General features: G+C 43.9%; 2 protein-coding genes and 5 non-coding genes across 8 annotated transcripts; 1 reads left to right on the top strand and 6 right to left on the bottom strand.

Moving 5' to 3' along the window:
• Nucleotides 1-1,960: 1,960 nt before the first annotated feature.
• Nucleotides 1,961-15,396, top strand: RFC4 (replication factor C subunit 4). 2 transcript variants are annotated; one of them, XM_056121136.1, is made up of 11 exons: nucleotides 1,961-2,110; nucleotides 3,001-3,143; nucleotides 4,702-4,780; nucleotides 6,826-6,905; nucleotides 10,680-10,799; nucleotides 12,097-12,240; nucleotides 12,591-12,711; nucleotides 13,589-13,714; nucleotides 14,669-14,749; nucleotides 14,835-14,951; nucleotides 15,025-15,396. In XM_056121136.1, exons 2-11 carry the CDS (start codon nucleotides 3,013-3,015, stop codon nucleotides 15,118-15,120), a joined length of 1,095 nt encoding a protein of 364 aa, XP_055977111.1. In that variant the 5' UTR covers nucleotides 1,961-2,110; nucleotides 3,001-3,012; the 3' UTR covers nucleotides 15,121-15,396. The 2 variants fall into 2 exon arrangements, with proteins under 2 accessions (XP_055977111.1, XP_055977112.1); XM_056121137.1 differs by lacking the exon at nucleotides 10,680-10,799.
• On the bottom strand, nucleotides 15,296-21,365 carry EIF4A2 (eukaryotic translation initiation factor 4A2). The gene is made up of 11 exons (XM_056121135.1): nucleotides 21,248-21,365; nucleotides 20,473-20,518; nucleotides 20,237-20,369; nucleotides 19,822-19,961; nucleotides 18,912-19,080; nucleotides 18,708-18,817; nucleotides 18,319-18,462; nucleotides 17,872-18,009; nucleotides 17,513-17,602; nucleotides 17,205-17,284; nucleotides 15,296-15,948 (listed from the first exon to the last, which is right to left on the bottom strand). Exons 1-11 carry the CDS (start codon nucleotides 21,274-21,276, stop codon nucleotides 15,804-15,806), a joined length of 1,224 nt encoding a protein of 407 aa, XP_055977110.1. The 5' UTR covers nucleotides 21,277-21,365; the 3' UTR covers nucleotides 15,296-15,803.
• Nucleotides 17,345-17,486, bottom strand: LOC130030874 (small nucleolar RNA SNORA4). Its single transcript, XR_008793541.1, has one exon. It is a non-coding gene; the product is annotated as a small nucleolar RNA SNORA4 (small nucleolar RNA).
• On the bottom strand, nucleotides 17,666-17,799 carry LOC130030853 (small nucleolar RNA SNORA63). Its single transcript, XR_008793527.1, has one exon. It is a non-coding gene; the product is annotated as a small nucleolar RNA SNORA63 (small nucleolar RNA).
• LOC130030907 (small nucleolar RNA SNORA81) lies at nucleotides 18,090-18,267 on the bottom strand. The gene has a single exon (XR_008793566.1). It is a non-coding gene; the product is annotated as a small nucleolar RNA SNORA81 (small nucleolar RNA).
• Nucleotides 18,529-18,656, bottom strand: LOC130030854 (small nucleolar RNA SNORA63). Its single transcript, XR_008793528.1, has one exon. It is a non-coding gene; the product is annotated as a small nucleolar RNA SNORA63 (small nucleolar RNA).
• Nucleotides 20,063-20,130, bottom strand: LOC130030909 (small nucleolar RNA SNORD2). Its single transcript, XR_008793568.1, has one exon. It is a non-coding gene; the product is annotated as a small nucleolar RNA SNORD2 (small nucleolar RNA).
• Nucleotides 21,366-21,698: the final 333 nt, after the last annotated feature.

Raw genomic sequence — 21,698 nt, 5'->3', positions numbered from 1 at the left:
TCCTATGTACCTTTATTATTCTAATTATTTTAATTAGAATAAGGTCACCGTACTTGCTTCATCCCTGCCTGGGGCTGCTGAACTAACAGCACAAGGCAAGTCTCTGAAAGGTGCAGGGTATGATTCAGCTCCCCATTTCATAAAGGTGTGTAGATCGGGGTGGGAGGTTAGGTTGGAGCTGCAGCGTGGACCCCATGCGCCCTTCTCCCAATGTGCAATAAACAAACATACAAATAAATAAAACGACATTATTCTAATTCTATTATTCTAATTATTATTCTTCTGTAGAAGTCTGGAGGGATAGCACAGCAGGTAGGGCGGCTGCCTTGCCCACCCCGGCTCGATTCCTTCGTCCCTCTCCAAGAGCCCGCCTATGGAGTGTCCCACTGCTTGGCAGAGCCTGGCAAGCTCCCCATGACGTGTTCGATATGCCAAAGACAGTAACAACAAGTCTCATAATGGAGATATTACTGGTGCCTACTTGAGCAAATCGATGAACAACGGGAGGACAGTGCTACAGTGCTATGTAGAAGTCATATAAAGCGAATGTCCATTATGTATATTTTGGTGACTTATAACAGTGTAAACTGGTAACCACAGCTAAGTTGTGAGCTTTTGCAGGGCCTGGACCTTTTTGGGGGGGGGCCACTCCCGGAGGTGCTCAGGGATCATTCTTGATGGTGTTCGTGGTACCATATAAGTTTGGTTCTGTTGCGTGCAAGGCAAGCGCCTTACTCGCTGTACTATCTCTCGGGCTCCTGTATCATCAAACTTAGAGTGTCTAATAATTAAAGCATTCTGGGCAGGGTCCTGGGAGTAGCCGAATGGCACAGTCGTTCCTCCGACAGTGGGCTGACTCTTTTTTTTTTTTTAATTAGTGAATCACCATGAGGTACAGTTGTAGACTTACATATTTTTGTGCTTGGGTTTCTATTATACAATGTTCCAGTATCCATCCCTCCACTAGTACCCATTTTCCACCACCACTGATCCCAGTATCCCTCCCATCCCCGCACCCCCTTGCCTCTGTGGCAGGGCATTCTTTTTTGTTCTCTCTCTCCTTTCGAGTGCTGTGATTTGCAAAGGAGGCATTGAGTGGTAATCATGTTTGGTCTATAATCTACTTTCAGCATGCATCTCCCATCCTGGGAGGATCCTCCCAACACCCTTTATTTGGTGCTCCCCTCTCTATCTGAGCTGCCTTTTCCCCTAACATGTGCGGCTGGCCTCCAAGTCATGGAGTGAACCTCCTGATACTTACCTCGGCTATTCTTGGGTGTTAGTCTAGTGGGCTGACTCTTAACAGAAGCAAAATCCCTAAGCAGCTACCCTGCAAGGCAATAAACCAGGGAGGAGCCGGGTGGTCAGGGCGCCTCCTTCCGGCCCTTCCCCACCTCGTCTGGTCCAGGGTAAAGTCGTTTGCAACCAACTGTTTCACTGCAGCAATGCCAGCAGCGAGCTGCCCCAGGTCTAACCAAGGCATTTCAGTGTGGCACTGGTGCCCCATGCTCAACTAAAGAGGCGAGGAGCCTCCAAGACCACCCGAGGACGCCTGCAGCCCCCGCCCCCGCCCCATCCGCATGCCCAGTGAGCGACCGGGAGCCCGCAGAAGGCACCGGGTGCAACTGCGTTCCAGGCTAGTTCATCTTGTTCCCGTTTCCCTCGTTCCCGCTACCTCTGGGCTGGAGGATAGCACAGCGGGTAGGGCGTTTGCCTCGCACGGGCGGACCCGGGTTCGATTCCCAGCATCCCATAGGGTACCCCGAGCACCGCCAGGAGGAACCCCTGTGCAAAGCCTGCTGTGACCCAAAAAGCAAAAAAAGTCCGCTACCTCCTCTACGGGACCGCACCCCAGCGGGGCCTACGTCTCCGCAGGGGGGGAGGGGCTTGCGGCGCGCCGGAAGTGACGCACTACGCGCCGCACGCTCCCGCCCCGGCAACTCTGTGGCGGGAACCGGCACCTCCGGGCTGGCTGGCGGGGTTCGGGCTTCCCGGTTCCCTTTCCCTGCAAACCCCGGCAACTAGCCGGCGACGTCCTCGCTCCGGAGACGAGCGGCTGACAGTTCCGGCAGGGGCGCGGGGAACGCGCCGCGGGAGCTGGAGATAACAGGTGACCAGCCGGAGAAAAAACGGGCCTTGCCTTCGCCCCCTCCAGCCCTGCACCCACCCCAGGGGTCCCAGAGGTCCCGTTTGTTTGTGTCTGTGTGTCTGTTTCTTTATTGCACATTGGGAGGAGGGCGCATGGTTGTCCACGCTGCAGCTCCAGCCTAACCTCCCACCCCGATCTACAAACCTTGGTGGAATGGGGAGCTGAATCGTACTCTGCACCTTTTAGTTCAGCAGCCCCAGGCAGGGATGAAGCAAATACGGTGACATTTAAAACCTGATCTTGAGGCTAGAGCAAATAGCACCGCCGGTAGAACGTTTGCCTTGTACGCGGGTTCGATTCCCAGCACCCCATATGGTCCCTTGAGCACCGCCAGGGGTAATTCCTTAGTGCAGAGGCAGGAGTAGTTCGTATGCATCGCTGGGTGTGACACAATAAATAAACGAATAAATAAAACAAAAACCTTATCTTGGACTGGAGCAGAGCCTACAGATCGTAGGGTGCTTCTCCCATCTTCAGCATCCTAGGTGTTCCCCCGAATCCCCTCTAGGAGTGATCCCTGAGAACTTCCAGATGCGGCCCAAACAATAGTAATTAGGTTCACTTTGCAGCTATTGCCCCTATTTTATATCCTGTATCCGTCAGTACAGTGAAGTCGGAGTATGCTAGTTCTTGCCACACAGTCCAGTGTTCAGGACTTAACTCCTGGCAGGCTCCAAGGACCATAATGGAGTGCTGGAATCAAACCACGGTCAGCCACGTTGCACAGCAAGTGCTTTACCCGCTGTACCATCTTTCGGGCCAGTATTTTCTTGTTTAGTACAAGATTGTGTTTTCGGACTGAACTTCACTGTTTTCAAGAGTTTTTCTTTTTCTTTCATGCACCTGATCAGGAGGAAGTAACCATGCAGGCATTTCTAAAAGGTGCCTCTATCAGCACTAAACCACCACCAACCAAGGACCGAGGAGTCGCTGCCACTGCAGGAAGCAGTGGAGAGAACAAGAAGGTTAAACCTGTTCCGTGGGTGGAGAAATAGTAAGGACACTTGTATTTTTGTTGAAATAATAAGTTACTTCCCTAACTCATCTTGATCCCATTGTGGAATAGTTTGTTTTATTCAGATGCTGTCCTGAAAAATCAGAGTTAAGTCATATAATCATGTACCATGGAATGATCTAATTTGCTTCTCTTATAGATGAACTAAAAGCATTATAACTAAGTTCTTGGGTTTAGAAGTTGGGAAAGGACCACAAAGGAAAGTTTCCATAAGCTGGCTCTAGTTCTTGGTTGGTGTTCTACTAAAGTCCAAAGACTTTAGTTCCCTTTGGTTTGCTTATCTATTTTTCACAAAGAAAATAGCACTTTGGCAGTAAAATTTCAGTCAGCTAAAAAATAAATCAAATATGTCAAGCAGTTCTAGCACTATAAATATGAATGTTATTACCAAGAATTTGCAGATAATTAAACCAAATAAGATGCTCATGTTTTACTTAGCACTACAGTTTTTTTTTTAAATGAGAGGTTTGACATAAAATTTTTTAATTATTTTTTTGTTTGGGGTCCATACCCAACAGTGCTCAGGGCTTAATCCTGCTTCTGGGCTCAGTGATCACTCCTGATAGTGCTTAGGGGACCATATGTGGTACTGGGGACTGAACCCAGGTCCAATGAGAGTAAACAAGTGCCTTGCCTTCTGTACTATCACTCTGGCCCTATATAAAAATTTTACAAGACCAAAATCCTAGGTGTTTTAGCTTTCCAGAAGATTGTGTAATAGTAGGCACAGATTGTCTCCTGATGACAGACATGAATACTGCTTATCATTTTGAAAGGTCATTTGTTCTTCAGTCCATCATATTCCATATTATCCTTGCCTTACACTCTGCCACCTTCACTCTTGTTACTTGCAGGCATTTAAATAGGAGACCCTGATTTGTAACATACACAGGTTTTTTTAGAAATTATCTGTCGTAAAATTCTTGCTTGGCATTGGCCTAGGTAATTAAAGAAAATGGGGATCAGAGAAGACCTTTTGCTTAGTTAACTAAACAAAAAGCCTCATCTTGGGTTGGTGTATAAATTTACTCCTATAGACTCGGGAGATGGCTCAAAGTTCCAGAGAGCATGCTTTGTATACCAGAGGCCTCGGTTTGCTAAAGTACCATATAGCCCCTGTAAAACACCTCCAGGAATGACCTCTGAGCACCAGAAGAAGTGTGCCTTTTATTAATTAAATGGACAAATAAATTGGTTCCAGCTCCACTTAAATCATTAAAAAATACATTGTGTTAATCCTCAAAATTAATAAGTCTGCATTTTATGTGTAGTAAAATGATGAAAGAATTTGGTATTCGCCAGACTAGAGAGACAGGACAGTCTGGCCAAATCCATGCTGTATTACCAGAGAAATAGTGATTCCACACAGGGTGTAGTGAAAAAAAGAGAACAAAAAAAAGTTTTTCCTTTTTGAAATTCTCATTTTGTTTTAATCTATGATAATTACAGCTAGTTTAGCAGGAGGGATATTTGAATACTTTACGTGGCTACAGTGATAAATATTGTAATAGAGTGGTATCTCTTTTTTTTTCCTCAGTCGCCCAAAATGTGTGGATGAAGTTGCTTTCCAGGAAGAAGTAGTTGCAGTGCTGAAAAAATCTTTAGAAGGAGCTGATGTGAGTAGCAAATGACATTTAATGACGTTGGGAGATTAAAAACTGTTTACCCTCTTCTTATACAACTTTCTTCTCCCATTAAATTCAATGCTGTATATACAGTAGTCATCTGGTAATATATATGAAATAACTAATTGGTACACTGGGTGATTTAGTTCGGCAAACCCTGGGCCAGAGAGATAGTACAGCAGGTAAGGTGGGCCTAAGTCAAGATTTTTAATGTTACCGGATTGACTACCACCTCACCTGTTCGTTCCCTTTCCAGAAAAGATTCAGACCAGGACTGGAGGGGGATGGAAATAAGCTCACAGTGTTTTCATGGCCCCGTCAGGCCTTTCAGTAGCTTGTCTTTGGCATGAGGAGGCTGAGAACACACATGCCAATGGCCAGTTCCCTAGGTGCTTTATTGTTGGTTTTTTGGTTTGGGTTTTTTTTTTTTTTCAGCTCCCTAGGTTTTCAGGAAAGGGAATGAGTTTTTTTGTTTGCTTGATTTTTAATTACAGCGAGATACACAGTTACAAAGTTGTCCCTGATTCGGTTTCAGACAGTGTCCAACTATAGTGTCCCAACACCCTTCCCTTCACCAGTGTACATTTCCCACCACCGATGTCCCCAGTTTCCCTACCCTCCCCGCTACATACTCACCTGCCTCGATGGCAGGGACTTTCCCCCCCTCTTTTTCCCTCCCCTCCCCCCCCCCCCCATGCATGCTTGCATGCAGGGCAAGTCCCTTACCTCCTGAACTCTCTCCAGATACTTTGTATCTTAAAGCATAACAATACAGCTGTAGTAGATACACATTTATATGTTTGCTGATTTATTTGGTGTGTATTGAGTACTGTACAAGCTGCTGAATAACAGATATGAAAACAAATTAAGTTCTTGGCCTTCTTATGGGCAGCTAATCTACAGTTAAACCCAGCTACTCAAACAAATAGTAAATGCAGATCAAATAGTAACTGCAGATTGAATAAAGTTCAACGAAGACTGATGAGAAAAATAGCAAGGAGACTCACTTTAGATGGGTGGTGAGGGAAAGCATCTAACTTACAATGCAGTAGGAATTAGGAGGCAGAAAAATAACTCAAAGACCAGCCTAGTTAAGACTATAGCTTCCTTTTTATTTCTTTTTATTTCATCTTCAAGATACCTTACATCACTAGCCTGCATTTATAGGAACTTGCACTGTAGCACTGTCCTCCCGTTGTTCATCGATTCGCTCGAGCGGGCCCAGTAACGTCTCCATTGTGAGACTTGTTGTTACTGTGTTTGGCATATCCAGTACATCACGGGGAGCTTGCGAGGCTTTGCCGTGCCGGCGAGATACTGTCGGTAGTTTGCTGGGCTCTCAGAGGGTCAGAGGAATCGAACCTGGCTTGGCCAGGCCAGCTGCGTGCAAGGCAAATGCCCTACCGCTGTGCTATTGCTAGAGCCCATAGGAACTCAGTGAATAAAATATTTTTAAAAGCTTACCAACCTTCAGGAAGAATATTAAAGGAAACTTGGTAGTCCCCTTAAAAATAAGAATTTTCTGGGGCTGGAGAGGTAGTATAGTAGGTAGGGTGCTTGCTTGCCTTGCATGCAGCCAACACAGATTTGTTCCCTGGCATCCCATGTGGTCTCCAAGCATCATCAGAAGTGATCCCTGAGAGGAGGGCCAGGAGTAAACCCAACACAGAATGTACCTCTTCTTCATTTTCTTCCTGGCCTCCCTCTGCCCAAAAGAAATTTCCAATTCAGTTTTGAAAACTCTGCCTTAGTGAATTGTTTATAAAGCAATTATGAATATTGATTGACCTTTAGATATTAGAAAGATCTCTTTTTCATGTGTGTGTGGAGAGAAAAAAGTCATAGTACTATGTGAAAAAATAAGAATTAGAACTGTTAACTATTCATCAGTTATATTAAGAAATGAGTATATATACATTTTCATGCCCTCTTCTATTATGGAAACATTGTGCTCACTCATACACATTTTTAATCATCACACTTTCATCTGTTTATGCCAGAATACACATTTAAAAAATAATTTTTTTTCCCCACAGCTCCCTAATCTTTTATTTTATGGGCCACCTGGAACTGGAAAAACATCCACTATTTTGGCAGCCGCTAGGGAACTTTTTGGGTAAGTGAAAAGAGCATACTGGAACCAAGAGATTTGGTACAAATCTCTAAAAGGCTTATTTTCTAAAAGTTTACTTTCTGTAAAAGTTTGCACTTGACGTCCTTTCTCTAAAAGTTTGCATTTGGCTTTACTGAATGTGTTGTTTGTTTTCATTTCTAAATTTTTAAATTAGTACCTTTTCGTTCATATCTTTCCAGTAAATGAGCTTACCCTCATCTTATATAACTTTCCTTTTTATTTTTTTTTAAATTAAGGCACTATAATTTACAAAGTTGTTGACAGTAGGGTTTTGGGTATATGATGTTACAGCTGCGTTTCCTCTATGATTGTCCACATCCCGCCACTGGAGACCCCAGATACTCTCCCCTCCCCCCACTTTCTCCTTGAGAAACATGGTTTTTTTGGGGGGGTGGAGATGGGAGCAAGGGGATTGGGCCACACCCAGCAATGCTCAGGAGTCACTCCTGGATCTGCACTCAGTAATTACTCATGGCAGTGCTTGGGGGACCATTTGCGGTGCTGGGGATCTATCTGGGTTGACCTCATGTAATGCAAGAGCCTTACCCCCCTGTACTATTGCTCTAGTAGCTCCTTTAGCCCTTCTTTTAGGTTTGGTTTTGAGTCTATGAAGTTCCTGAGCTGCTGTTTATCCAGAAAAATAGTGTACCATTCCTTTGAGTTTGAGTGAGAGTTTAGCCGGATAGAGTATTCATGGTGAAGTGTTCATTTTAGTGAGTTTTTTCACTATATCCCACCATTGCCTTTGGGCTTGGAGGGTTTCCTCTGATAGGTCTGCTGTGAATCTAAGGGATGCTCCTTTGTATGTGATTTCCTTCTTTGACCTTGCTGCTTGCAGTATTTTGTCTCTGTCCACGGCATCCATCATTCTAACTATGATACGTTTTGGAGTGTTTTTGTTAGGGTCTCTTTTAGCTGGAACCCTTTAGTCTCCTTGAATCTAAATGACTGCATTGTCCAGCTCTGGGAACTTTTAAGCAATGATTTGTTTAACCATGGCTTTTTCATTGGGATTGTTTCCCTGACCTTCCTCTACTCCAAGGTTTCTAATGTTGTTCCTCTTGGAATCATCTCCTAGGACTCTGATTCGCCCTTGAGCTATTTTGAGGTCTCTTGCCATTGTTTGTTCTTGCCTATTGGTTTGGTGCAACTGATCTTCCAGCTCACTGATTCTGTCTTCAGCTGTGGCCATTCTACTGTTGAGGGCACAGACTTAGTTTTTTATTTCATCTAGGGAATCTTGATTCGTGACATTTCTGTGCGTAGCTTTCCAATTTCTGCTCTCATTTCTTCCTGGGTTTTCTCAATTATCCGATCCATTGTTTCTTTTATGTCCTCCTTCAATTTACTGGATATCTGTCTGTTTCATTGAGTACCTTGATTACTTCATATCTGATTTTTTTTTTTTTTTTTTGCTTTTTGGGTCACACCCGACCCGGCGATGCACAGGAGTTACAACTGGTTCGTGCACTCAGGAATTACTCCTGGCGGTGCTCAGGGGACCATATGGGATGCTGGGAATCGAACCTAGGTCGGCTGCATGCAAGGCAAACGCCCTATCCGCTGTGCTATTGCTCCAGTCTCTATATTTGAATTATTTCTCAGAGAGGTCCCCTTAGGTGAGTAGCACCTACTGAGGCTTCTGGACTCATCATACTCCCCACGTGGTAGGGATTTGCGTTGTTTCTTCATGTTCGTATGGCGGTATGGACACTGAGATATTACTTGAGATTGCTGGGTCATAGCAGATTACCTGGTGCTGGTAGCAGCGGCCCGCCCACTTCTACAGAAGCCACACCCACTTCTGACAAGGCCACACCCCCTACAGGTACCTGGTTGGGGAGGGGGTGCAACCTGGGGAGGAAGGAGACAGGCACAGAATTGGGGACGAACAGGAAGAGGCTCAGTGATGGTGAGCGTCCCAGGGTCCTAGAGGACTCCTGGGGCGTGTACGCAGAGAAAGCCAAGTCCTATAATGAAATTTTTAAGAAGTTCATTATTATTCTAGAAAAGGTCATTCCAAGTTACATAACTTTCCTCTTTTGCAAGGATCCACACCTATTCCCAGCTCAGTGTTTAGGAGCCACTCTAGATAATTCTCAGGGTCCCTTGTGGCACCAGGGATCAACTCCTGGGCGTCCGCGTGCAAAGCATGTGTTCCAACCCTTTGAGCCATCTCCCCAGCCTAAATTATACGTGCCTTTTTATAATTCTTTTTTTGTGGTCCGTGCAAAAGTGATAGTATAGTAGATAGGGTGTTTGCCTTGCAGTGATTGACCCAAGTTTGATCCCCGGCACCCCATATGGTTCTCTGAACCTGCCAAGAGTCAGTCCTGAGCACCACAGGGTATGGCCCATAAAAACCAAAAAATTATTTTTGTTATTTCGGGTCATACCTGGCAGTATTTAGGGGTCATTCCTGGCGGTTCTGGGGAGATCATGCAGTGCCAGAGATCAAAAGAGGTTCGCTACATAAAAGGCAAGTATCTTGACTCCTGCACTATCTTTCCAGCACAATGTTCTGTCATAAATTTATAAAAACAACGACCAGAAAGAAACTTGAAACAGTGCTTTGGCAGAGTATGCCAGTTGTTTTTATGTTCTTTTGTTTTCTCATATTTTTTTACAGTGAGCTACTTTTATAAGGACTATTTTTAGGACCAAGAAGATGGCTTAGAGGGCCAGAGTACTGGAGCCTCAGTTTCAGCCCCTAGTACCACCACGTTGTGGTATTAAAAACAAAAAAAAATTTATACCACTTGTTTTTTTATAGTGCCAGGATCAAACCCAGGGCCTCACACATGCAAGACAAATCTTCTACTGCCAAGCCATCTCCCTGACTCACTTAAACCATTTCAGATTCCCAGAATAATCCTTACAGCTAACTACCCTATGGAAATAATTCAAAATATACTATACTTGGGGCCAGGAGCAATAGTACAACAGGTAGGGTGTTTTCCTTGTACATGACCCAGTTTCGATCTGCAGCATCCCATATGGTCCCCTAGTGCCCCAGGAGTAATTCCTGAGTGCAGAGCCAGGAGTAACCCCTGAGCATCACCAGGTGTGACCCCAAAAGAAAAAAATAATAATAAAAAACTAAATTTACTATACTGCAACATTGTTTAAAATGGTAACAATTATAAGGTAGAGTCAGGTAGCTTTTTTTTTTTTTGAGTCAGGTAGCTATTAAAATGGTATTTACAGTGCTTGTGGTGACAAGGTGACTGATAGACTCCTGCATAGAAAATTGATTTAAATTTATATTTTTATTATGTAGTAGCATCTACCTTTTTTTTCCCTTAATGGTTGGAACAAAGCCAAAGTGTTAACTTCATGTTACCCTAAAAAGAGGAATACAGGGCTGGAGAGTTAGTAAACAAAGGCTAAGGAGTGGGGCCAGAGCAGTAGTACAATGAGTAGGGCGTTTGCCTTGCATGTAGTAGACCTGGGTTCAATCCCCAGCATCCCATATGGTCCCCTGAGCACCATCAGGAGAAATTTCTGAGTGCAGAGCCAGGAATAACCCCTGAGCATTGCCAGGTGTGATGGGAGGGAGGGAGGGAGGGAGCGAGGGAGGACAGGCTTGCCTTTCATGCAACTTGGTAAGGTCCACCCCAAGCACAGCCATGGTTCACTCCTGAGGAGTCTGGGTGTTGCCCTCAAACAAGGATAAAAAAAATACTGGAGTGGTTGTCAACATTTTATCCATATTGTTCTTAGGCAGTTTTTTAACTTTGTTTCATTTTGACACAGGCCTGAGCTTTTTCGATTAAGAGTTCTTGAGTTAAATGCATCTGATGAACGTGGAATACAAGTAGTTAGAGAGAAGGTGAAGAATTTTGCTCAGTTAACTGTGTCAGGAAGCCGTACAGAGTAAGTAAGCTCACCTTCTTTTCTCTGTAGTCTGTCATTGTATTTGTTTAAAAGTACATGGCTGGAAAGAGAGTGTTGAGGACTCTGGGGACGATGGTGGAGTGAAATGAACACATGGGTAAGGGCTGTAATACTGGAATGTTATATGCATGAACCCTATCTTTGACAGTATTATAAAAGTAATAAAGCAAAAATTAAACATTTTTACATAATTCATAAAAGTACATGCTTCTGCCAAATGTCTAGCTTCTTTTTCTGTTAGATCACTTTTGTTGTTTTATTTTGGGTTCATACCCAGTGGTGCTCAGGAGTTCTGGTCCTGCACAGGGTTCTTCCTGAGGGGTTCTTTGGACCACAGTGGGATGTTGGGGATCTGACCTGGGTTGGCCACTTGCACAGCAAGCACCCAACCCACTATACTATAGCTCCAGCCCCTAGATCACATTTCAATCTATTTCAGTTTTTTAAGCACAGAAATTATATTTAATATCTAATAACTAGTTTAAATTTATTTACTGTTCAGGGGTTTTTTTTCTCTGTTTGGGTCACACCCGGCAATGCACAGATGTTGCTCTGGCTCTGCACTCAGGAATTATACTTGGCAGTGCTCAGGGGACCATATAGGATGCTGGGAATTGAACCCAGATCAGCCGCGTGCAAGACAAACACTACCCGCTATGCTGTTGCTCCAGCCCTTGTTCAAGGTTTTTATAACTGATAATTTTATCTAAGAAATAGTAATCAATTAGATAGCTGGGTCAGATATTGTGTATATTTCATAATCATGTAAGTTCTTGCCCAAACTGAGATGTTCAGGCCTAATTACAGCTTGTAGGGCACTTGCCTTGCATGCAGTTGACCCAGGTTCAGGCCCAGCACCACCTATGGTCCCCTGAGCCCTCCAAGAATGATCCCTGGTCACAGTAGGGATCTAGTAACCCCTGAACACTGCCAGGTGTGGCCAAAAAAAAATTTTTTTTAGAACAAAACTAAAATGCTCTTAAAGAGAAAGTGTTAATAATTAAAATATAACTGCCCTTAAATAAGGGTGTGTATACTCCTAATGGAATTTACTTCCACTATTAAATTTTTGGTATCTGATCTATATCAAAATTTTATAAGGGCACTCATATTTATAGAAGGTGAATGACTGTATTTTCATATCCACCTCAGCTTAACCATGCATATAAATTTTATATCTGAGGACCAGAAAGATCACTCAATGGGAGCCTTGACAATAATGTTTTTAAGTGAGATTTCATATGAATTAAGACTCCTGTGTATTTCTTTGAATCAGTGGGAAGCCATGTCCTCCTTTTAAAATTGTGATTCTGGATGAAGCAGATTCCATGACCTCAGCTGCTCAAGCAGCTTTAAGAAGAACCATGGAGAAAGAGTCTAAAACCACACGATTCTGTCTCATCTGTAACTATGTCAGTCGGTATGTTTATTGTCCTAAGGTAGAATCAAGGTGGCCTAATTTAAGAAGGGGGGGGATTTTTATTGGGGGGTCACACCCAGCGATGTACAGGGGTTACTCCGGCTCTGCACTCAGGAGTTACTCCTGGCAGTGCTCAGGGGACCGTATGGGATGCTGGGAATCGAACCCGGGTCGGCCGCGTGCAAGGCAAACGCCCTACCAACTGTGCTATCTCTCCAACCCCAGGAAGGGGGGGGAGAGATTTTTAAACTGTATTAATGTATTAACTACATCAAAAATGTTTTTTGATAAAAATTAGTTATTTGGGGAGATTCTTTAGATACCAACTGTCCTTTTCCAATGTTTTACAGAATAATTGAACCCTTGACCTCTAGATGCTCTAAATTTCGCTTCAAACCTCTCTCAGATAAAATTCAACAGCAGCGATTACTAGACATTGCTGATAAAGAACATGTCAAAATTAGCAATGAGGTAATTATTATTAAATTGTTGTAATTATTAATTCCTTTAACAAATGCATATGAGGATACCCTGAGTCAGTTATTTGTTACTTCAATTTCAGAGCTCCCAAACTAGGGCAGAGTTATACGTATAATTTTTTTTTTCCTTTTTTGCTTTTTGGGTCACACCCGGCAATGCTCAGGGTTACTCCTGGCTCTGCACTCAGGAATTATCCCTGGCAGTGCTGGGTGACCAAATGGGATGCTGGGAATTGAGCCCGGGTCGGCCGCATGCAAGGCAAATGCCCTACCCGCTGTGCTATCACTCCAGCCCCATACGTATAATTTAAATTCTACAACAGCAAATCTGTGCAAAGATATTACTCTAGCAAATATTCTACTTCAGAAACCAATGTGGTACGATCACTGTATCACTGTTATCACTGTCATCCCATTGTTCATCGATTTCCTCAAGCCGGCACCAGTAACTTCTCCTTCGTCCTAGCCCTGAAGTTTTAGAAAGTGCCACATTGGAGGCTCTTTCAGGGTCAGGAGAATGAGACCCATCATTGTTACTGGGTTTTGGCATATCAAATACGCCACGGGGAGTTTGCCAGACTCTGTCGTGCGGGCAGGATACTCTTATTATCTAGCGGTATGATATAATTCTGGTAATATCATAGGATATATAGACCTTATTCGAGAAGAATACAATCATAATTTGAGAAATTATATAATCAAAATAGTATGAGTATGGAACATCTGTTTCTGTGAATTTCTGAGGCAGGTCTCTTGTGCTGTCTCTGATTTCTGCCACTCAAAAGTTACTTCATTAAAAGTAGGAAAGTTTTAACTAGGTTTCGCATTTGTTTGTGGATTTTTTTTAAAGCCTTTTTTTCCTTTTCCAGGGAATAACCTATCTTGTTAAAGTATCAGAAGGAGACTTAAGAAAGGCCATTACATTTCTTCAAAGTGCTACTCGATTAACAGGTGGGAAAGAGGTTACAGAGAAGGTGATCACAGACATTGCTGGGGTAAGATCACTAGGTATTATTCTTTCAACTGCAGTGCCTGTGGTGTAGATAGGTGAAAATCACTGGTTTTAACTACCTTGGTTGCTGGTTTAGAATACTCCTGTCAATCAAATTAAAGACACTCACTCTAGTTGTAGTTCCATTCATTCACCATTATTAAATCGACCTCTGGTCATTTCTCTCAACTCACATAATAGACACACCTGGTTTGTTGTGTGGGTGAGTGGTGGAGCGGGTCAGTGCCCATGTGATGGTCAGGAGTCCCAGGGGCTTCTTTTGGGGTCTCTCTTAAGCCAGCAATTCAAAGTCAAGTCCCTACAGGGATTACCGAGGCCACCCTAGTGTGCTGGAGAGTGGAGGGGTCAATGGTGCTGGCATCTCGGAGATGCTCAGGTGACCATGTGGTAGTAGGGGTCAACTGCAAGCAAAAGTTGCTCTTTGACCCCTATAGTTGTTTGTGGGCTAACAAAGCACATTTCTGACACTCATGCCACATTTCATCTTGAAAAGCCTAAATCCTAAAAAATAATCAACTCGTTAAGTCTCCTTTTGCACTGCCGTAATAGAGAAAAATTGCCCTTAAGTATTTTAAAATTGGTTGGTGTGGTTTGGGCCATAGGCAGTAATAATGTCAGGGACCTCTCCTAGTATATGTGGTAATAGGTAAATTGGGGGGGAGGGGGACGCCACACCCAATAATGCACAGGGCAAGTTACTCTTGGTGATCCTTGGGGGGACCATATGGGATGCTGGGAACCCAGGCTGACCATGTGCAAGGCAAAAACACCCTACCTGCCATGCTAGCATCACTCCAGCCATTTTAATCCTGCACTACACAATACAGCAATGGCTGGGTATTGCACAAAACATGTAGCTGTGGGGTTGTATAGAAAAAAGTGGCTTCAAGAAAAAAGTATGAGTTAACATACTCTTTAAAAAATTTAACTTTTTTAGGTAATACCGGGAGACACTATTGATGTCCTATTTGCTGTGTGTCAGAGTGGGTCATTTGACAAATTAGAAACTGCGGTGAAGGTAAATTTAACTACCAACTGTATGGTTAACTATAGAGCTTTTTTCTACCTGCTTTCTTAACTGGGGTGCTGAATATGCCTTACAGGATTTAATAAATGAGGGACATGCAGCAACTCAGCTGGTAAATCAACTTCATGATGCTGTTGTAGAAAAAGATGATCTTTCTGATAAGCAGAAGTCAGTCATAACTGAAAAACTTGCTGTAAGTATTTTTTGTATTGTCTTTTTAAAATATTTAAGGCTGTCATATATTCATGTCATTCATTCTTTTTCAGGAAGTGGACAAGTGCTTAGCAGACGGTGCTGATGAACACTTGCAACTGATTAGCCTCTGTGCTACTGTGATGCAACAGCTGACCCAAAATTGTTAAATTTTTTGTATGTGAAATAAATTTACCAGTACACATTTTAAAGTGAATATACAATTTATTAAACATTCAAACTTCATTAAGACATGTGCAATATGGCAATTTTACTTGGGGTTATACCCTACTAAGATATGATTGCTTGCTGGGGCTTAGCAACAGGGTCCAGTTCACACTTAGCACTAATTAAATACTTTATTGAATAAATACAATACCAAAACAAAATGCATTCAAATGCTTCCTAGAAAAAAAAAAGGTCAATCTTAAGGGCCTGTCTATTGAGGCTAATGACAAGTACAATAAAGGCAGGTATGCTAGTTTAACATAATTGGCTGATTTTATACAGCACTTATATCTTTTAGTCCACAAGTATATTATTAAATGATAGAGAACATCTAATACAACCATTTCTACATAACTAGGAAATAAATTTCTAAGAAAGAAAGATTTTACAGACCCCATCTTTTATACCCAACCCCAACAGTCTAACTCTAGAGGATAAGCCAATGGCTTTCCTCACAAGAGCTCACGACTAAAGTCGCTTTGCTATCAAAATCTGTATTTCTGATCCGTTATGAACATTGAGACAAGATTCAAATATTCCCAAAGAAAGAAGCACAATGCACGTTGTGATCGCCTATTCAGCAACAGCGAGCACTGCATTCAAAAATTATATCTCATCCCAGGAATTAAATAAGGTCAGCCACATTCATTGGCATCTCCTCCACTGTAGTATTGTAGAAAGTCTCAATGTCACGAAGAATCCTCTTGTCTTCTTCAGTAACAAAGTTTATAGCCACACCTTTCCTCCCAAATCGACCCCCTCTGCCAATTCTGTGTAAAAAAAAAAGAAAAAAAAAGAAATCACGAATTAGGATGTCATCTATTGTGTTACATGAACTACTGAACATGATGATCCACTTGTTAACCATCAGCTGCTGTTTAATTTATCAAGGTCATAGTTCGTGCGTGCTTGTAATTGGAGCACTAGTTGCTGCTAATCAATATCTAGAGAAAAGAATTTTCCTTTGCAGTTAGTGCCAAAAGGATTCAAACAAAGGCTTGTCTGGCTGCAAAATGAGATTTGTCCGGATGTCTTGCCTTGAGCATTATTTTTTTTAAAGCAGATGACAGTACAGTGTTTGGGGTAGTGAAATTAAGCCCATACCAAACTGGGCCAGCCAAGAGCAGATGTCAGCCTGGGACAGATGTAAACACCAGGGATAAAACAAAAAAAGAAGTTATGTAATCCATTTCGACGCACTTCTGGAACAGTAAACTGCAAATACAAATGCTACAAGAGGTTAACTATTTTCCAGAACTTACTTTTTCCACTAGGTAAAAGTATTTGGTATGGTGACCCAAACTTATCACTGCTTTTTTGCTCAGTTTTCACACGTTTAACACAAAATTTACTCAACGTGTTACACTTCCAAAACAACTTTCTACCTTCCTGATAGAAACCAGACAATACAAACCACCTAACAAGCTAACAATCATTGCCTTGGCTGGAACAACTTAAAATATCACATAATCATGACAAAAGAAAAACAAATATAAATACCGACTCGCTCTTTATTCAAACAGTGTGCTGTTTCGCTTATGATTCCACGTCCTAAATTACGTCAACGCCGTTTCTGAGTGCCATCTCGTCATCAACTGCCGCTATCGACTCCTGTATTTTTTAAAAAGTCTTTTTTTACATCATATAACAAAGTACAATTCAATTTATTTAGGGATAAAGCCACTATTAACTAACCAGGGTCTGCTCAAATTGCTACCAGATGACACCGACAAACTCCCGTCTTCACCAGGAAAACTTGTACACAAATCACTAAGCTCAAGCATAAACTAAGACCAACAAGTCTAAAAACAACCTGATCTCTGTAACAAGTGCACAATTTGGTTAACAATTACAGCTGTTTTCCCATTGTGTATGACCAGTGTTCCTGAGTACAATTACAGCTTTCCAAACAAACTACTATCTTTATTAACCCTAATTCCCTCCGGTGAGATAGCCATTTCACCAAGGTAAAGAAAGTAGTAAGTGAATTCATTTTACAACACATTAACAGATAGCATTCACTCACCTGTGAATATAGTTTTCACGATTGGTAGGAAGATCATAGTTTATAACTAATGACACTTGTTGCACATCAATTCCACGAGCCTGAGAGAGATTGGACAGATTATTTCAAATGCTAAATTATAAAAATTTATCTACGTCATTAATGTAGGCCACAAGTTAGTAGCAAGCTATATGCTGAGTGATATAGCCACTGTGGAGTGTGGTCTTCAACTTTATTCTCCCAAAAAGCTCAAGCTGGCAAAGGTTACTGAAAAACCTCCCCAAAAGAAGAATCTTTTGGTAGATGAAAAGCAAGCAACGAGAACTTACCAACAAGTCAGTAGTGATCAGAACACGGCTTGATCCTGACCGAAATTCTCTCATGATAACATCTCTTTCCTTCTGGTCCATGTCACCATGCTGCAAATTAACAGACCTTAATTGAAGACTCAAGAGAATTCAGTAAACTTTAATTTTATAAGCATGTATGAGACCAAGCGTCCCTGGCTGCTACAGGTGTCAAGCAGACAGGTATAGTTAAGAAACAACTTTATTTTAAGCAGGGGAAACGACAACACAGCACTTACACAGCTATATTGTAGTCTTAAATCCTGCTTGAACTAAAAAATGGATATCCCTTCCCCACCCCCCAATTCGCTGTTATCGCAAGGTTAGAATACACCTCTTACCAAAGCAGAAACTGTGAAGTCCCTGGCGTGCATTTTCTCTGTAAGCCAGTCCACCTTGCGTCTTGTATTGAGAAAAATGACAGCCTGCGTAATCGTCAGAGTCTCATACAAGTCACAAAGCGTATCCAACTTCCATTCCTACAGCAAAGAATGTTGTGGTTATTCTCTAAACTTTTTCCATCTTGTTCTCTTGGTCAGAATTTCACTCTGGAATTATGACATATTGCACCAGATCTTAAGACAAAGGACACTGGACATTAAGAAAGAGGTCCACCCCAGTCTTTACAATCTAGTGCAGTTACTTTTCTTCTTGTGTGTACTCTGCTAGCATTATTGCAAAAACCAAGATGTACTCCTAGTTTCTGCAATTTTAGCACAGTGCTTATACAAGAAGGTAGGGCAAAAGTATCTGGTTATATTCTCGAGCTTAATGATTAGGCAAATTACCTCTCTCTCGACATTAATATAGAACTGTTTGATTCCTTCAAGGGTCAACTCTTCCTTTTTCACAAGGATTCGAATGGGATCTCTCATAAATTTTTTGGTCACTTCCAACACATCAGTTGGCATTGTGGCAGAAAGCAACACAACCTTCAAAGAAACAATGAATTCCGTTGAGCAAGTAGCACAATTTTCACAATAATGCTCAAGATAGTTATGTTTGAGGCCAAGCGTCTCTGTCCTACTACAGAATTGCGCTAGACAGAGATAGTATGCTTCAATTACTTTAAGCAGGGGGAACGACAATAGAACACTTTTCAGTTGTATTGTAACAGTTCCTGCATTTACTTGTAACAGTTACTGCATCAACTCAAATTTAAGAGTTGAAAACTCACCTGAATACTTGTATTTAGTTTTTGAAAAATCTCGTAGATTTGATCCTTAAACCCCCGGCTCAACATCTCATCTGCTTCATCCAAAACAAACATTTTGATCCATTTTGGAGCTGTTAAAAAAAAGTTAAACCATTAACTTCCAGATTTTCAGGAATGCTGTATTTTAAAACAGTACAAAACTTCTAATTCAATAGCGAGACTTACAAAGGTATCTTCTGTTTAACATATCAAAAACTCTCCCAGGTGTACCAACAACAATATGTGGTGCTTCAGCCTGGAGTTTTTGCATTTCATTTCGAACATTGGTTCCACCAATGCATGCATGACAAGTTGCTCCCATATAATCTCCAAGTGCCAGAATGACCTTTTGGATCTGAAAGTCAAAGCCTTAATTACTATTCAGCACAATTCCAGACTCTCAACTTCAGAAGCATACTGACAAGTAACTGGTTTGCAAACAGCTTTTATGCATGCATAACATCAAACTATTCCACGTTGTTAAAAAAGCAGAGTTTATCTGCTTCAAAATAAAATTCCCTTCAAGTAACTTTCTTTCCTTGTGCTATGTCAATCCTGGAATCCTTGTGCCCCACATTATCAGCTAGGTTAATGAAACAAAGACATTTCCTACCAAACTTCCAATGTCAGTGAAGGTGTAAATAGTTCAACAAGCTCTGCCATTAGGGAAGTTATCTTTCCCTCTGGGTATCTGTGACTTTAATTTTGCTTTACTGCCTACAGTTTTATCAAGGCTTACTTAAAGCCAGTATAGCAATGAGCTTTGAAAACATAGCATGCAACAGATGCATCACAAACTACTGAGACAGTCAAATAACATGTCACTGCAGTTTTCATGTTGCACAACTGCATTGAAACTTAATGGGGACAGATCTAGTCCACTCTGAAGAGGAAACGTCAAGTTTCAGCTACAGAACCCTGCAAACCATACCTGCACACCCAGCGCCTAACTTGAAGCATCAACTCCCTGCATGCATGGACAGTTAAAAGGAGAGCTCGAAAGGACCAATTTATGCTGTTTTCAATTCTTCACAGTTGTGAAACCTGAAACCTATGCAACACGCAAGCAGTTTTTTTTTAACTACACTATCAATACCTGTTGAGCCAGTTCTCTGGTGGGGGCCAATACTAGTGCTTGGGTCTCCTTGAACTCAATCTCCAACTGTTGCAGGATGGAAATAGCAAATGTGGCTGTCTTGCCAGTACCTGACTGAGCTTGAGCAATCACATCATACCCTAAAAAAAGTAGGATACACATTTACCGATCCCACACCAAACCGTCACTTCGAGTTCACACCACGTATTCCATTTGGAACATGAACCATGCCCCAACAATCAAGTGATCAGCATGAGTATTCTCTTCATTTCAGATCAGTCCCGAAAGATGATTGCCATCATTTCACTTTAAGGAATACGAGCAAGGTGCCAGTCCCCCAGGGTTTTCCCCCTTCTACGAGGGCACCGCGATTAAAAAAAAAAAAATCGATCCAGCCCCGAGCCGTTTTCCTTACCTTTGATACAAGGAATAATAGCTCTCTGCTGGATAGCTGAAGGCTTCTCAAAACCGTAAGCGTAGATGCCCCGGAGCAGAGACTCCTTTAAGTTCATATCATCAAAGTTATCAACAATCTCATTCCAGTTGCTCTGCGCAGGCCGGGACAAAAGACAAAAGAGCGGCATGAGGCGGGGCTGGGCCCGCGCCACGCAGCATCCGCGTTGCCGGACCCCGGCCCGCCCGCCGGCTTACCTCGATGACACCATCGGGGTCCATTCCCTCTGGGCCGCCATGTTCTCTGCCGGCAACAAGACCCGCGTTAGAACCGTCTCCAGCCCCCGGGGGCGCCGCCGCACCTCGCGGCCGCGACCGGCCCCGGGTTCGAACCGGACGCCCCCCCCACCCGCCTCGGGCACCGCCCGGACGCCAGCCCTCCCCCGCCGCCAACCCCCCCCCGCGGTCCGCGTCCGGGCGCTCCCGTCGCCGCCGAGGGCCGTCTCGCGAGAGCGCCGCGCGCCGAGCTCCGCCCCTTCCACTGCGCAAGCCGCGGTGATTGACGCGGGCCGAGCGGCCTTGTCCGGGGCCCAGCCAACGGTTCGCCTGTGGGCCCCCGTGGCCGGCTGGGCCCGGCCACCGCTGGGCGGGCGCGGCCAAGACGCGCCCCCGCGCCCACCCGGCTCCCCTTAACGCCGCCGACAGGCGCAAGGCGCGGGAAACGAGCTGCGCCACGGCCTTAAAGCCCGTCGGACGCCGCAGAGAAACGGGCATCACTTGGAGCCGCTAGGTCCAGACAAAAGACCCTCAGCTCCCCCACCCCGCCCGTTTCCATACGAAAGTCTCATCTCCCCCGGGTGGCGGGGCGGGGGGAGGGGGGCTTTTCGCTCATGGAAGGTTCTCGAAGGACACGGGTGCGGGGCCTCCCAAGCCAACACCGGCCCACCTACCAACTCGTCTCCGCCGCAGCCACCGCTCAGCGACGACCGTGCCCTCGCCCTCCCCCCACGCCCCTGCGTGGACCACCCGGTACCTGTTATAATCCGCGGAGCCACCAGACATGATCCGAAGAGCCGCTCAGCGCCCGACTGGAAAGACAGTCGCACCGCGCCACCCGTTTTTTATAGCCTCGCGGCCGGGACCCGTTTCCTTGCGGAGGGATATCTTCCACGCTCTGCGGTCAGCCTCTGGATATTGCCGCCCCAAGGGTCCCTCCTCGAGAACGAATCCCAGAACGAGTCTCAGTGAGAGGCCAACATTTTGAAAAAAACCCAAGCCGTGTGGTTCTCGATGTCGCGGGATGGCTGGAAACCCCCTCTACCCCCGCGCCCTGGGAAGGTGGGGGGGGGGGGGGGGTTGAGGGACTCTTTGCTCTGCGGCGGAGGAATATTGCAGCAAGCGTGACCACCCTTCCTGCGCGCGCGCTCCCCGCCCTCGCGGCTCCTACGGGGTTTCCGCGTCCCCGGCGCAGAGGCGGCCCGGGC

This window comes from Sorex fumeus, unplaced genomic scaffold (assembly GCF_029834395.1).
Source record: "Sorex fumeus unplaced genomic scaffold, SorFum_2.1 ptg000044l, whole genome shotgun sequence".
NCBI lineage: Eukaryota > Metazoa > Chordata > Mammalia > Eulipotyphla > Soricidae > Sorex > Sorex fumeus.
Note: the sequence above shows the minus strand (reverse complement) of the source record. Positions and strands in the feature narration are given on the sequence as shown.